The sequence below is a fragment of the Eutrigla gurnardus genome, assembly GCF_963514095.1.
Source record: "Eutrigla gurnardus genome assembly, chromosome: 9".
Lineage (NCBI taxonomy): Eukaryota > Metazoa > Chordata > Actinopteri > Perciformes > Triglidae > Eutrigla > Eutrigla gurnardus.
In genome coordinates this window covers 23658432-23672001 of record NC_139923.1, presented here as the reverse complement: position 1 = coordinate 23672001, position 13570 = coordinate 23658432, and the positions used below count along the sequence as shown (strand labels likewise).

Sequence of the window (13570 nt, the reverse complement as noted above, 5' to 3'; positions counted from 1 at the left end):
ACACAGACAGAGCTTTCATGCAACACTCGCAAACGCAAGCACAATTTCTCCCACTTTGAGATTGCGGTTTGGCAGCCGGCTATCACGTTACAAATCCCAGGCCGGAGGGGTAACCATGGCAACCCCTTCCAAAATACCCCTGCCGCCCATGGAGGGAAGAAAGGGTCGTTTTGCACCCCTCGCTCGCCTGTTGCCGTCTTTATGCTGCCAATGGAGTGGAACTCCTGACGCAGACAGGGATACCTTCTCTGACGCACCTCTGGAATACCGGGGGCCCCGAGCCGCCCTTTCTTCTCCGTCCCCCCACAGTTCACTGCTTTCCTTCCACCCGCCCTCCTGAGGGGCTTTCCTTTTCCCCCCAGCTTTTAATGACACAAACGTAATAAACACCGTTAATGGGTCCTCCAAACTGTAGGCTAGGCCGAGCTAGGCGCCTCTCTCCTCCTCCTCCTCCTCCCTCTCCTTCCCAGTCTCCCCTCCAGAGGTAGAGGGGGCTCCTGGTGGCCCTTCAGGTGCAACACAGAGGGAGCTTGTGCCTCCTCATCTCAGCACATCCACCAGCGTCTACGTCCTCTACTTCTTCCATGAACTTGGAAATTCCCAAGACTTGCAGGGACCCCTTTTATGAGTCACTGCAAACTTAAGTTTCTCCCCCAATACGAAGTCAAGAGGATTGTTAAGTCAATGATATAGCACTATTGGCTGTTGGGGGGGGGGCTGGGATGTGTGTGGACGGGATGGGGCACTTAAGGCCCCGAAGCTGCAAGTTTGTAAGTGAATAGTGTGTGTTTGTGTGGAGGGAGCGTGGGGTGTCCTGGGACAGCTGGAGGCTGGAATGCTGCAGCAGCAGATTGTCAGATAAGCAGCTGTGTGTGTTAGTGGGAAAGGAGAGCCAGGCACACTAGCCACTACCGCAGCTAGCCGCTGGAAGACACTCCCGCTGCTGCATGTCAGTGGGAAGAACATCTACGTCGCGAGCTGAAAGGGCTAATTGCCACTCACCACCACTTGGAAGCAGAATAACTTTGAGGGTACGCTTCACGGAAACAAAAGTCATCCTTCTGTGAATTCCATCCAGTAGCTTTACACACTAATAACTCAGTCAAGTTGCTGCTAGGAAGGATGATATGACAACTTCATGTCACGGTTATCCTGCTCAAAGTAATTTAGATTCACAATATTATCCTATATTCAAAATATGCTCATCACTACAAAAAACAGCCTTAAACATCCTGGAATCATTTTTCAGTTTTAAGAAATCATAAGTTCTCCCTGGAAAAATAAAGGATAAATCTTTTTTTATATATATTTTGCTATCATGTATTTAAAAAAAAAAAAGAATCAGGCTCTATTTTTCCCTTTTCTACCATGATAGCAAGCTAGACAGCTCTTTCAAGTCACTTGTGACAATATTTACAAATAATCCAATAGTGAAAAAAAGTAGTTTTTATGCGATAAAATACTATATCATCCAATCTATAGTTCCTGATTATAGTTCCTTCCATTTTTAAACATTCATCAAAGTGAGTTGTCTTGTGGAAGTCCATGTGGAAGTCATCAAATCAAACTATTTATATACTTCACAGTGTTTGCTGAGTTTAATGCGTTGTGGAAGTTAAGAGTTTAGCATACTGAGACTGTGTGTGTGTGTGTGTGTGTGTGTGTGTGTGTGTGTGTGTGTGTGTGTGTGTGTGTGTGTGTGTGTGTGTGTGTGTGTGGGTGTGTGCACCATTTGCTCGATTTACTCACAGCAGCTGCAGTACAACTTTAGGATTTTAATTTGGATGAAATGTTTGTGGCTTGGTATTGCATACCATGAATCAAGTGTTTTCACCGCCGCATTAACACCCTCTCTCAACAGTATGGACGCCACGTCTTTACATAGATATACAGTCATGGTGAGTAAACTTCTTCCACCACTAGCTATTCCCGTCAGGTCAGTGACTCAGGCAATGTCTGTATTTTTTCTGGGTTTTTTTTCCTTTCCCCAGAACTCTTCACGCTCTTAATGCGTCAAAGAAAATACGTTGTATACCGGAAGCAAAGATAAAGCCAAATCCAAATAATGGCACAAACCTCCACAGGGATAAAGTTTATGTGAGTTATTCCACCCACGCAGAGCTTGGAATTAACACTTCAGGCCTGAGTGAACCAAAACAATGGCTGCATACAATTGCCCTGTCAGGGATAAATACAAGATAAATGTAAGACAAATCCTTTCCATCTCGAAGTTATGGTACTTGATACATCTGAAACTGACCACAATCAGATCTGATTCGAAAAGAAGCGACCACTCCAAGTTCTGTAAACGTGACAGATCTCCGTATGTGCTTGTTGCAAAGCAGTGAGGACACTCACCAAACTGTATCCTGGTGCGGACCGCTCCTACAGGGACGTTGTAGATCTTCTCCAGGTAGTTCTTTACGTCACACTTGGTCATTCTGTCCAGAAAAAAAAGAGAAAAACACAAATGGGGTGAGAAAAGGGGAGAATGAATGGATCCACAAGACGACGGGTTTAACTTTGCAGCAGTCAAACATAAACTACAGGTCCAGGATTTAGCTTAAGATAACTAGAAGGATGGAGTCAATACTTTGAAAATATGAATAAAGCACGACACGGGCTGCTCGTCACACTCTGCTGGTGTCTAAATCAGCAGAACTCCATTAAAAAAAACAAGAAACAGAACAACGCAGCCCTAAATGCCAACCAAATGTTATGATAAAATTAGACTCACTACCTTTTCTGAATCTGTCCAAGCATCTCCTTTAATCCAGCAAACACAAAATCCACCAAAAAGCACGTGTTGAAATATGAATTTAACGTGTTTCTCAGTAAAGCAAAGTGCTGCAATACCACTCTCCACCTGAGGTGTTACTGGTGTACCGGTGGGGGCGCTGTTTTACAGAAAAAGCCTTAATAAAGGCTGTTTATGTGATATCTTATCTAATCACATATATAGTATAGGGGACATCAGATTACTGCTTAACATGTACATTTATTAATTAAGAATGTGTTACCAGTGTGTGTGTGTGTGTGTGTGTGTGTGTGTTTGTGTGTGTGTGTGTGAGAGATGGAGGTTGCAGTCCAGCAATTTCAGGGTTACATGTTGCATCACTGTCCATCAAATAACACATTCATTTCAATGACAGACATAGAAATAATAAAGTCTATTTCTACACTGCATTCCCATAAGCTGTGCTGTTATATTACCTACTGTAACCGACAGGACACTCAAAGCCATATTCAGCTTTTATTCTCTGAACCATAAAGTGGAGAGAAGAGAAATGTGAGTGTCGGTGTTCATCCAATTTGCTGTCTGCATGTATCGATCGCGCCCGGTGAAACCCTACACAGGAAGTGGGCCTGGCACCAACTGATCCGGTGGGCCAGACCGGCTAAAGCTAGCCCACTGGGCAGCATTTGGAACGCACTGCTCCGTCCAGAGGAAGAAAGGCTTTTAACTGCTAATCAATCTAGCCAATTGGATTAGCCTGGTAGAGAGCACTTCCCAAATGCGTCTGACAAAGTGCTTAATAGCGACGCTGTGGTCTGACATGAGTGCCTCGGATATGGGGGTCTTCTATCACCTCATATATTTCTTTGATAGAACGGAATAATGTAATATTCCCCCATTTTTTTCAGAGGAAACAGCACAACAATATTAGGTGAGGCAACATTTGCATGAGAAAATCCCATCAGTGAACACAAAGACTCTTTGTACCTAAGAATGATGTAATATATGTTTCCACGCTGTACAAACAATTGCCTTGTCCTCTATAATACGCTAAGTTTTGGCAAAGTTGACACTGATGTAGACCCAGAACACTTCCATTTGACCTGCTAAGTTGTGTTTATCAAGAGAGGTAATCTTGCATTTACGATACTTTGGTAACTATTTCCACATTTGACTCCACCATTATAGAAGCAGGATGGTTTGATGTGGTGAGTCTTGACTACGGTAGGGTTTTCCTACCAAAACTTCAGGCACATGCCTTTGAGAGGCGGGTGAACTGAGCACTCACTGAACTCTCTCTCTCTCTCGCTCAGACCCAGTACTGATGCAGGACCACTAGGGGTGTTAGGATGAAGATGTTTCTACATCATCGTGTGAAGAAATGTGAAAACAAACTTGTTAAGGCCCCTTTAGGCCTATCTGTCTCCCTTTACCGAGTCGAGAAGAGAGAAATGAGTCTCCGATGCGGCATGCAGATGCTCCTTTCTGCTCCATTTGCACACCCACATCCCCCCCGTAACCCCCATCTGACAGTGTGTGTGTGTGGGAGGGCAATGAAGCAGAGCGCATTGACCGGGGGTACTCGAGATCAAGAGAAGGAAGAAAGAAAGTGATCACGCTGAGAGACGGTTTTCCTAGAAAGCAGGGGCGGGGAACTGGAGGAGGAGAGTGGCTTGGGGACTGCGAGGTCTCCTCTGGATCATTAGCAGAGGGAACACTGATCCTGATTAATGGAATCTAAATCCTACTGCTTTCACCACTCAAATTATCCAGCCACCACAATCGTAGAGACAGCATATGAAACATGCGCAAGCGTGGTCATGTTACTCTGAAAAAGATGCCTATTCTCGTACATATAGCGAGCAACGGGGTTACGTTTAAAGATTTAAAATGAATACACACACACATAAATACTGAACACTAGATTTACAGCCATTAGGTAGCTTTTTTTCTCTAACATGAGTCAATACACGACTCCCATTTCAGCTAAAACTGGAATCCACCCCAAAACCTTGAGCTGAAAGCGGAGGAGAAAATGTCAAGTTAAGCGTCTACATAAACAAGGCTAAACTTAGACAACGGGCGGGGTGTCTCCAGTAGTGATGCAGGCAGCATCTGATGATCATACCAGTATAAACACCCATCTGACTCCGCAAGCTAACCTTTCACACCTCTGCCTCAGAATGAAAACCTGCCTCCAGCAACTGCCAGGGCTAAAAGGCATCGTTCCTCAGCAACTGGTGTATATTTATAAACACACATGCTACAAAGATCCCTCGCCCAAGATGATGAAAGAACTCCAAACGCAAAACCTAGAAGGGCATCTGATGACGCAGATGATGGATTAGGTTCAATTATGGTCCCGTTGTGTTGCCGAGCAGGTTTAAAACGGGAACACTGGCATCTTTGTCAGAAAACAAAAACAAAAAAAGTTATTTTTCTCCGCTTTGGGGAGGTGGTGTCGAGGAGAGATGCAAGACCTACATTTGAAATCAAGTAGTGCTCAAAGGAACATGTCTCTGAGGGGACGCAGTGCACAGCAGAGGGAATAGGGTATCCATGATTGCCCCCGAGGGTTTGTTTCTGTGCGACAATACAGCAGATTTGTGATTCCACAAGATTAACCTGCACACCTCTATCGGGTGCACTCAAATGTAATCCATCCTGAGCAGTGAAGCTACATGCTCCAGGAGATTTCCTATTCTCCTAATGTGGGCCAACACATTTTCACACCTGTGACCCAAAAGCCTACGAGAGAAGTAGGTGAAAGGGTGAGATTGCAAAAAGTGTAAGACTGGACTTTGGATTTGATGATAAGGATAGTGAAAGTATTCGGAATGCTCATAAACTTCTGCATTTTTTTTTATTAATGCACTGGTGCTAAAAGAACATCTGCCAAGTGAATGGGTGGTGTCTCCCTCGTACGTACCGGATGTCCTATACAACCACCCACTCACAATGATCTCCAACAACAATGCACGATATTGACTGAAACACAAAGGTTAAGCAGATCTGGATTGTTTCGGCTGAATAACATTTGTAAAGGCTGACTAATGATTACAAAAACCAACAAGCTCTATCAACACTGCATGGCATCAACATCACTACTGAATAAGTTAATGAGACTAAACTTTAAGGTACAAATATGGATACCATTTTGATCTAAACGCCTTGATAAAATGTGCAATATGAACGTTCTCTTCACTGTACCAAAATTAATTGCCGCCACCTGCAGGTTTGACCCTAAATAACCTCTGATTTAAGATAAGTGGACATACCAACGTAGACCCTCTTTCACATTAACAACAAACAGTTGGTTTAGTGGCGGGAAAGTGCGCAACTGAATGAATGTTACGTGAAAAACTATGTTAATCTGGTAGTTGAGTTTCATCTTTGAGTAGGATTAGCGGTCATCACGGTGAGTCACGCTTCGAAAATGCAGCGTGTTTGCTCCGCTGTATAAACTGAATGCCGTGCCACGGCCCTTGAAAATTAATAATCACTATAATAACATTTGATCCAAAAGAATGCTGTTGTCATGTCCTTCTTGTTTGGAGGATGAACATTACTTTGTGTATAGATGATTCAGTGACCATCATGCTTCTTGTGGTTGCCATGAATCCTCCTTGGAAAGGTCGCTTGTTTTAGCAACTTGACTTGACAAACCACTGGAAAGCTTTTAATGTGGTTCCTTGTTTGATAGAAACTGGGCTGCATCTACATTTGGGCTTTTTATGGGGCCTTTTTTTTTTTGGTTGGCAGATCAACTTTAAGTATTACAAGGGAATGGAAAAGAAGAGGATGCAGCCACACAGAGGTGATGCAGAGTTGCAAGCGACAGGCGCTTACTGCAGTTTAGAGGAGCCTCAATCCTTCAACAAGTCATCAACTATATGGCCTCTTTTTCCTGTATGTAAGTTGCTTCACGTTACCCCAAAAAAACATTTATGAAATGGTGACTGCCAAACCTCTATTAAGACTGACACAGATGTTATTCTTACAATTTGCTGACCAAATTTTCTGTTTGAATTACTCTTGTAGCAGCTAATACAGCAAATTTATGTAATGGTATAAGTGGAAAATATGATGACACATGCCAAAACAAGGAAAAATATGTGAGCAAAGACAAGCTGCGCACATAGGTAAACCTTTAGCATGAGTGGCTGACAGACAGGACGACTTTAACCTACAAGCCGTGATCTCAAAAGAGCAGGAGCATTCCTCAACAAGAAACAGCTGAATTTCCCCTTCTGACATGTTAATATTGTGTGGTCCAATAAGCCTCTCAGACTTTATTTTAGGTGTAACCTTTATTAACACACCGTGCAGCAAACATCCAAAGTACACCAAACGGTCTATACACACACACACACACACACACACACACACATCAAAGTACATTGTGTCAGAGCGGCTTAGTGGTGAGAATGAAACAGGAGAGTTGTTTTCTGTGCAGATGAAAGGCTAAAGAAAGCCACTACTCATTGTCAGCCGGCCCCATTGTCGGGTTTGGGTCGAGATATGCACACTCACTGCTTTAACCCTCCCATCTACAGAGACAATGCATGCACAGAAGTTGCTCAACACTAAGTATCACGATCATAATGGCATACTTTGTTTGGAGGGAAAGCCATTAAGGAACCCGAGACTTAGGGAGAGAAGAGATAGTTGAGAAGTTGAGAGTATAAGAGCAGCGTGTGAAGGATTACATTTATTGTTCGGGGTTTTGGTCTGACAATAGGAAAGAAATAGATCAAAGAACGGGTCAGCAGGAGTCACCAAACCCCTTACAGAAGAGAGGTCAGTAAAGACTTGATAGTTATGGTTATACTCGTCTACTGGCTATAAATGGGGCGGCTGTGTCTCAGAGGTAGAGAACGACTCGCCCTCTAATCGGAAGTTCGGTGGATCGATCACCGGCTCCTCCAGTCCGCCTGTCAAAGTGTGTGTGTGTGTGTGTATGTGTATATATGACAATTTAAATGACTTCCTATGGCATAAACTGAGGCATGAACTGGCATAAACTGAGGTCAATTAGCGTGAAAATTAATCCAACTTGAGCCACGAGTTTATGAAGTGAAAGGGGCGAACAGTAAACGAGTGATCGCCATGGTGATCATAAAGTTTTTGGATTCAACAGGTACTGAACACTTGTCAGAGTGGGAAGGGGATGCTGAGCTGTTGCGTGGTACGGTTAGTTCCCTCCGGTCTGGTTTGCAGTGAGAAACTGCAGCATGGTCTGGTTTCATAGTTATTAGATAGCATAGTAGAGTAGCCGCGAACACAACATTCAGCGTTCTTTCCTTTGTGTGCGCGTCAGCGTTGGCCTCTAGCCAGCCCTTCAAGGTGAGGCATGAAGGTGTGTGTGTGTGTGTGTGTGTGTGCAAACCCAGAAATTTGATGATGTTCCTTCTGGAGCGGAGAGGAAATACCAACATAGTACAAAAGCTTTGGGAACAATCAAAAAGACAAACAAATATGTCCCTCCAGCAGGTAGAAAGAGAATTCTGAGAGAGCGCCGTCCAGGTGTCTCAAACAACAAGTGCCAAAGAGGGATTGGTTTTGGATGCGTTGCAAAGCGTTTAAGTGAAGCACAATAAACTACAGAGGCCAGGGCGGGACAAAAAAAAAAAAAAAAAGACATGCGCAGATGATTACAAGTGAGTGATACTGCAAACAAGCAATAAACACTAGAAAACAGCGAGAGTGACCAAGGTGCCACCAGGTGTCGATGAGATAAAGGCCACTGTCCTGTCAACATTACCACTTCTCATTAACAGCTGGTGTTGGTGTTTTCCACACCAACACCGCCTACCCTCGAGTCATAACTAGAACAGCTTTCACTGCTGTAATGACTCAGACTCATCAATAAGCTACGAGTGGGAGTGATATTTGGTTTGTGTCGCCGTGGCTCTCCGTCGGTGTCAATTTACTACATTGTGTGTATCAAAAAAAAAAAAAAAAAAAAAGTTAAAAAATAACAGTGTTTCAAGCACACACTGAGAGCCCAGCAGCATATCAATCAGCCATGCACCTCTCCCAGGCATCAAAGCCTGTGAGGGAAAAAAAAGCCTTACACACCCTTATAAACACACACGCACCCTGCACTTACCCACTTTTGTGCATATATACACAAAGACACACACCATTTTCACTGACTAACCCGCACCGACAAACACACACACACACACACACACGCACACACTCAATTACATAAGCACCCCAGGACTTTGGCAGAGAAGAGGCAAGAATCAGAGTGGGAGGCCAGGCACCTGGATGAACAGATTATGGTCTAAACCCCACCAGAGACACATAGATGATCTGCCTCAAACTTCAATTTTTTCTCCCTAGTGTGGTCTCTCAACGCCCGAGGATCGCTGCTAACCTCGGTGACCTTGGCTCGCGGAGGCAGTCAAAATCCACTCATCGCTACTAAGGACTGACTGATGATATGGACCTCCTGTTGCGTTTCGTGACAGAATAAGTGTCGTCCAAAACCAGCGTGAATTTCATCAGTGAAAAACTATGACTAAATATGTTCGACCTTTTCTTCCCATTACTAAGACGAGATGATGACGATGATGTCTTTCTATCAGATCGACCCGGTCTGGTCATTCTCTGACCTCTGCCCTCAACAAGGCATTTTCTCCCAGACAACTTCCACTTACCAGATTTATTTTCTTTGTTTTGGAGCATTCTCTGCAAAACGTAGACATAATTGAGCGTACCAATCAGTCAGGCACCAACAACCATGCGAAAAACATCCGAAGCTAGGTAATAGATCGTCTTGACGATGATGATGTCTACATGCCTGAATGGGCTTAGTTGCTGTCACATGATTAGCTGATTAGATATTTGCATTAACAAAACAGTTCAACTCCTGGAACTAAGAGAGCAGTCAAATATATACACGCACGAACAAACAGAATGGAGAATGATCAAGTTTCACTTTAATTTTCTGTGTAGATTAATACCGTCTCCTCTAGATAACTAATAGTTGACATCTCGCCGTCTACAACATGGTCCGGGCCTCCACTGCAGCGCCAAATCAAAACACAAACAGACCTGCCACCCGTTGGCCCATGTCAGCCCTTCACAAGTGACCATCACAAGTGAAGTCATTACAGACAGCCATAAGGTGGTAAGAGTTGTCTTCCCTGTTGAGGACTGAGCCACTGATTACTGTTCTTGAGGCTGTCACGCCACCTGGTGGCCATGATGCCCAACTGTAGTTGCATAATACCGGTCCAGCAAGACAGCTTCCGCGCCAGTAAAAACAAATTATTGCAACCTTAAACGTGAAACATGTGTTCATTATATAATAGTTTGACCAAACTACTACTATAGTCTTACAAAAAGTAATAACCACAATTACTGCGATGCCAAATAAAATACGACTGAAGTTGTAGTCTCATAATTGTAAAATGTATCATCAGCCAGTTATATTCTGATTCTTAAGCAGCACTGTAAGCCATTGAGCATTTGAGTGGATGCTTACAGTTTACTAATTCACCTTTGGAACAATTCATATGTTCAACAACAATAAACCTAAAATGACTTCTCATAAGGAACCAGCTGTCATCCATTATACTGATCCCTTTGATTGAGATGCTTTGTATTTCTCTAATGCATCTCTGCACACGAGGACAGGGAAGATCTGTAGGCAAAGACTTACTCCATAGGAATACGAAACTGGGCGGTGTCAGGAGGCTGCTCTTTTCCTGGCCTCACCAGAGTCAGGAACCAGTTAGGTCTGAAGATCCTCAGCTGAGGGTTTCCCAGCTGGAACAGAGGGTATCTGAGGAGAGAACCAGACTCATATCATCTCCATTATCGTTTCCAGACATCCTGTCGTATTTCCATAAAATCACACAAACAACTGGGAGGATATTAAAGCTGCACAAGTAATCATGTTGAATTGTGTGGTGCTTTTTTTTTTTTTTTTTTTTTTTTTTTGCAAAAGCCGTTGTTGTCAAAAGTTGATAGAGAGATAAAAAAGATCTGTTTCAAAAGAGAGCTGCGTAATGAAAAACCACAGGATGTGATCACTATTTGTGGTTTGCCATCCAAAATCACACAAACCACACACTGTGCCTTGATGTGATGTATGTAATGACGTATGGAAATACTTGGCTCTTTAGCTGCTAAATGCTCCACCATGTTCACCAGCTGGTAAAAAACTCTGTTAGTCTGCTGCTCTAAGTGTAGCTTTTTAACTAAAATTGGCTGAAACCAACTCAAAAAAGCTCTTCATGCAGGCCTCACTTGAAAATGGTCCGATATGCATTATGTTTAAGACTTTTTTGGGTAGTGGTACGAAAGAGACACCATGCATTTCTGTGCACTTGTTAAAATGAAGAAAATCTGAAAGACAAACACTTTCTAAAATTTTCTTTAAAGACGAGAAGAGAAATTCATTACCTGCCTGCACGGTTTTCTTGGTATGACAATGAGAAATTACCAACATTACAGATTTGTCGCCTACTTTCTGTTTTACCTCAGAATCAAGTGGTTTGGATTATGTGATTAAAATATTTGTTTGTAACAAATGTCATCTAACAGCTCTCGCTTATTGCCGTCACATTAGTTTAGTTTATTTGTTTATTTCGGGCATGTCAGTTAAATCATCTTTACACATTCCACAAGGTGTCAACAAATAATTTATATATAAATAAAATATAATGAATATAATGAAGCTTATGCATTAATCCATTTAACACCATCTTCCAGATATTCTTAAATAACTGACAAAATGCACATATGTTGGCTAACATGCAACCTTTGGACATGGGGAATAAACTATGATCAACCCAGTCACCCAAACATGGCTGAATTAACGGTACTGTGCGTTTCCTCACTATCTAAAGCCCATCACAATGCTCTGGGTGCCATGGCAACCCGTTCCCCGTATTCACTGTACTGCGACTCGAGACGCATCTTTACGGCAGCTTGTTTTTAGCATAGCATGCTAACGCTGGTTACGTTCTTGTTCCGTCACAGTATATTTAGTTTCCCGGTGAGCACACACATATCTGATTAAGGCGCAGCGCCAGCGTGTAAAATAAATGAAGACAACGTGAACGTAAAGCTGCGTTCAGACGCACTGCTGGCAGCTTGAGACATGCTAACGTTAGCTGGGTTTGCTAGCTTACTAAACTGTCGGAAAAACGGACTCGCAAAAAAAACTATCTCTATCTGAGACGTCCTTTCCCGTATTTCCGCCTATATATTAGAATGAAAAAACTCGACACTTACAGTAGTCGTGTAATTGGCATCTCTGGAATGGTTTGTCCCGAGACATAAGCTGCCAAGTTGTTGTTTTGTAGTCTTTTCAAGGTTGTAAACTGCTACACGTGCATGGATGTACTTCCGGGGCACTCACTCAGCGCATGCGCATTGTGTCTGGTCTGTGCCCTTGAAGACAGAAGGCACCCTGTGGGTGTTTTATGACATTTAAGGCTGCAGTTACAAACAGTTCTGAAGGATTTTCCAAAAACCTATGAATTCCTCTACATTTAGTCAAATTGCACAGAATATATTACATATTTTCAGGATGCAGGTATCCATAAATAGACATTTAGTAGGTAAAAAAAAAAAATATTCAATTGGCACTTGTCGGTTATGAAGGAGAAAAGCAGTCAAATCCCCCGAGTGCTATAATTGTCCTGTAAATACATGATTCCCATTTGGACCAACTGCTTTAATCTCCTCTTTGGATGACAGCAGAGTTCACGTTCTTTTTAAGAATGGGTTTCCATTTCGGGAATGTCACTGCTGTGAGTATTTTCTCAGGGCACATATGATGAGACAGCAGCAGAGGGAGACCTCGTCCCGTCTCTCACTCGGGCCCTTTTCCCCCACTGTCTGACCTCACAGCCATTACATTGTGCCAGCAGTGGGGGCCGGGGGTGAGAGTGATTGAAAGCCCCCTGAGTGGAACATGAGTCCCTGGCTCAGCCGGTTCAGACCTGGCAGGAAATGGACCACACTGACAGCCCTCACTATGCCGAGGAGAGGGAAGTTTCCATCAGTTAAGACACCATGGTGTGTGTGTGTGTGTGTGTGTGTGTGTGTGTGTGTGTGTGTGTGTGTGTGTGTGTGTGTGGATGGTGCTGAAGGGCATTAAGGCATTTGATCATTATGCAGTTGTTGTACAGGTATATTCAGAGTGTCCTGTCATCCTAACAGTTGTCCAGGTGCTTTTTTTTTTGCCTCAAGGAAAAGACACGTTCAAGACCATCAGTTCATTGGTTGTTTACTTGTTTATTGCTCTGGAACTGGTTCATCTGACAGCTGATATGAGAGCGGACGTTACCGGAGATGCATAAAGGTGGTGAGGCAGAGGTGGGACGGTTTCTTTCAAAGCTATAATGTGTACGGGCCACTGCATTTTACACATTAAAACATTAGATTGTTTGTTACCAAGTTATAATGAATTCCATGAACTCTAAAATTGATGATTCAGCATGCATGAAGTGTTATCATTTATGCATGGCATTCAAGGAGTAGTTTTTGACTTGATGGTTGCTGGTTGAAATCCAAATACAATGTGTGAGAAAGTAATGCATGCTCAGTCAGCCTCCACAAATACAGGAACAGGCAGCTACTCAACTCAATGAAGAAGTACTTTACACTTGTGTTATTTTAAATAGCCACCAGAGGGCGACTCCTCTGGTTGTACAAGTAATTCTGATTGGAAAAGAGGTCTATGAGAAAGTGTTCCTACACTTCTCACTAAAGTAAACATTGTAAATATGAGTTTATGGTCTCGATCACCAGTTTAAAGTGTTCGTCAATACACCATGATATTAATTTAGTAAATTATGGTCCCAC

General features: G+C 43.1%; 1 protein-coding gene across 1 annotated transcript in view; it reads right to left on the bottom strand.

The window, feature by feature from the left end:
* Positions 1-12115, bottom strand: part of mrpl23 (mitochondrial ribosomal protein L23) — a 30973-nt gene extending 18858 nt beyond the window's left edge. The window contains exons 1-3 of the mRNA XM_084017002.1: positions 11993-12115; positions 10413-10535; positions 2359-2441 (exon numbers count right to left, since the gene is read on the bottom strand). Coding sequence (XP_083873128.1) covers positions 2359-2441; positions 10413-10535; positions 11993-12012 — 226 coding nt within the window. The 5' untranslated portion in view covers positions 12013-12115. The remainder of the gene's footprint in view (positions 1-2358; positions 2442-10412; positions 10536-11992) is intronic.
* Positions 12116-13570: the final 1455 nt, after the last annotated feature.